General features: G+C 40.1%; 1 protein-coding gene across 1 annotated transcript; it reads right to left on the bottom strand.

The window, feature by feature from the left end:
• Positions 1-6: 6 nt before the first annotated feature.
• LOC111644734 (cell adhesion molecule 2-like) lies at positions 7-2726 on the bottom strand (the record flags this gene model as incomplete). Its single annotated transcript, XM_023393735.2, has 5 exons — positions 2187-2726; positions 1091-1369; positions 666-989; positions 223-528; positions 7-72 (listed from the first exon to the last, which is right to left on the bottom strand). Coding segments are annotated over exons 1-5 (1027 nt in total), but the record flags the coding sequence as incomplete, so codon positions are not given.
• Positions 2727-2906: the final 180 nt, after the last annotated feature.

The raw sequence follows: 2906 nt of genomic DNA, 5'->3' as shown, positions 1-2906 counted from the left end.
TGGTGCAATTAGCTGAAGCTGGATCACCAAATCTAACCACAAGTTCAGCAGGCGTCAATGTTAGGGGGCAATCTGTCATTCAAAAGTAAACATATTCCATTAGCATTTGATTTTGGAGCACAATAAATAATAAGTTGTCAACAATATCCACAGGTTGATAAAAAAGAAGATATTATTGATACATATTCCATATCTAAACTAATGTAAAGGACAGAAGTATACCCTCTAGTGGTGATGCCTCAGGCATGTTTCTGGCCGCAGCAGGTGTCGTCGGGGGATATCTCATCGCATTAACATGGATTGTCTTAGTTATTCTTCCCAGATCATTGGCAGCTATGCAGGTGTAAATTGTGTTGGTGTTTACTTGAGTAATAATGAGCTTGTCTGTGTACTCCATCATATTCACCCCATCACGGGTCCATTGAAAGTGAGGAGGAGGGTGACCCTCAGCTTCACAGTCCAGGGTGACATTGTTATCCTCTTCGACAATGTGGACTTCAGGAATGTCGTTGGTGAACACAGGGGCATCTGAAGAGGCAAATGTAGTCTTTTTAAATCAATCAAATATTTACATGATAGAGAACCATATTAACTTTGGCTTTTTTTAGTCTAATTTTAAAATAAAAATGATAAAATAATCTGGAAAAAGCGGAATGTTAACTTACAGCGTACAGAAACATTGTGTGTGGCAACAAAAGCAGGAAGTTTCGGTCCAAAAGGCTCAAAGTCCAGCTGAGCCTCACATCGAAACTGAGCTCCATTGTCTTTTCTGCTGATGTTGACTGTCAAAATAGAAGACTCACTCACTGGTAGTTTGTTTGTATTTGTGAAAGAGTCTATCATGATTATTTCATTGTCTTTGTACCACCTCACAGTGAGGTTCTGAACAGGGGCAACCTCAGAGATATCACACTGCAGCTGGTACTGCATCCCTTCCACCGTTGCTTCCACATGCTTTATAGGAAACATGTCGACCCCGTCTGGATTCTCTATCAAAACAAAATTAGATAATGGAGTTACTATATTGTTTTTTCTTTCTTTTTTTAAATCTTTTTTCCACTACATAGTATCTATTTGAAATTACACTTACTGTACACAGTGATTTCAAGGTCTTTCGTGCAATCAACATTGCCAGTCCGCATTAATTTGCACTGGGCCCTTGCATCCCAGTCTGACGGTGTCAATGTCAACGAGACAAAAGCCCTATATTCCTCTTTCTCAACATCTGTGGTCCCATTTGTCCAGTATATCCCATCATGATCATCTTCTGGGTTGGTGCAGTTTACTATGACCTCCCCTCCATATTCGACTATAACCTTAGATGGATTCAGGATAAGAACGTCATCTGTACACGTGCTGTCTGCATCTGCTGATAGACAAAACAATAATGCTCTTTTAGAACTTTAATGGTTGACTTTGCTGCACTCTGGTGGCTCATGTCACCAATGCATATCACTCTGTGTAAGGCTGAGTTCTGTAGCTCAAGGAATGCTTTCATGTTTATAAAAACAGTGTTAAATCATAGATCTGTGTCTTAGCCATGTGAACATCACCACGGTTCAGTGAAAATAGTATATATAATAGTAGGCCTAATGATTAAAAAAAATATATGACAAACATTTGTAATATTTAATGTAGTGGGATAGTCTGTTGAAATAACATCTCTTTTTAGGATACCTGACCAAAAGGAAAAGTTATTTAACACAAAATGACACACTGAAAGAAGAGAGAAGCTACGGAAAGACGTTTATCCACCACATCTCTCTGTGCAGTCAGCTCTGTTTACACAACTGTCACAGATACAACGGATGTTTTTTACCACAAACATTATCACACCTACGTCTCCCAGTTAGAAGATCAAGTTTTATTCAAAAACGTTACTTTCTTTCTATTCTGTTAAAATATCGAAGGCTACAAAATTGTTTCTAATTTCCTAAAAATTACAGCACCTCACAACAAAGACTTTTTTTTTTTTCAAGAACAATCATCTGGTGTACATTTTTCAGTTCATTTTTAGTTGTCGCCATCACTGTTAACACATGGAGCTACTGAAACTTTAGCAAGCAAGAAATTACCCCAGTAATTGAACATGATTAATCTCTTCAATATGTTTTAATCTCTCCCTAAAGTTACATATAAAATTCAAGACACACATACAGATATTGTAGCGCATCATTATCACTCACCACACAGTAAGGGCATGAGCATGAGGAGGCCCAACATGCTGAGAGGCATCATGCTAGATCAGCATACGGGAGGAAGGATGTGGATGGTGGAGGGGAAGTGTGTTTCAGTATGGTCCAGAGGATGCCCAGCTCCAGGTCCTGGATCAGAGCTTGCCCTGATGAAAATGAAGATGATGATGATGACTTACTACCTACAACTGCAGAGGCTTACAGCAGACAAGTGTGGCGTGGAATGTAAAGGGGAAGCTCAACGCCTTAATTTACAGGAAGCTGCCAAAACGGAAACGCCACAACCACAGCTTATGCAGAAACCGTTGACATCCTCCCATTTGTTGCCTTTGTCTCTCACTTTTCACACAGGAACTAATTTGCCAGAATTTTGCTGAAAAGCAGGTTGCAAATTGGAAATTATCAAAATTTGGCACGAAATTGTAACAGGCCAACAACAGACTGTGAATTTCATTCCTGTTAGCCATCATCCAGTGATTCCCAGTCTATACACGTCACTGAATTACCTGTAATAAACATGTGTTTACAGTGAGTCTGCATTTCAGTGTAACGGCGGGCTCAGGGCAATCCCTGGATTCTGCGTTGTGTGTGGAGAATGAGGGGCAGGAGGCTTGCTTATATTTGTATGCTGCCGTTTATTGTCTGAACAGGAAAAGGACATGCACTGGCCAGTCATACAGCTGGCTCGCTGCAGGTGTCTCTCTCTCTCTC

Source organism: Seriola lalandi, unplaced genomic scaffold (assembly GCF_002814215.2).
Source record: "Seriola lalandi dorsalis isolate HSWRI2012SDOR001 ecotype SW California unplaced genomic scaffold, Sedor1 jcf7180001963321, whole genome shotgun sequence".
NCBI lineage: Eukaryota > Metazoa > Chordata > Actinopteri > Carangiformes > Carangidae > Seriola > Seriola lalandi.
The sequence above is the reverse complement of the archived record's forward strand: the minus strand, read 5'-3'. Positions and strand labels throughout refer to the sequence as shown.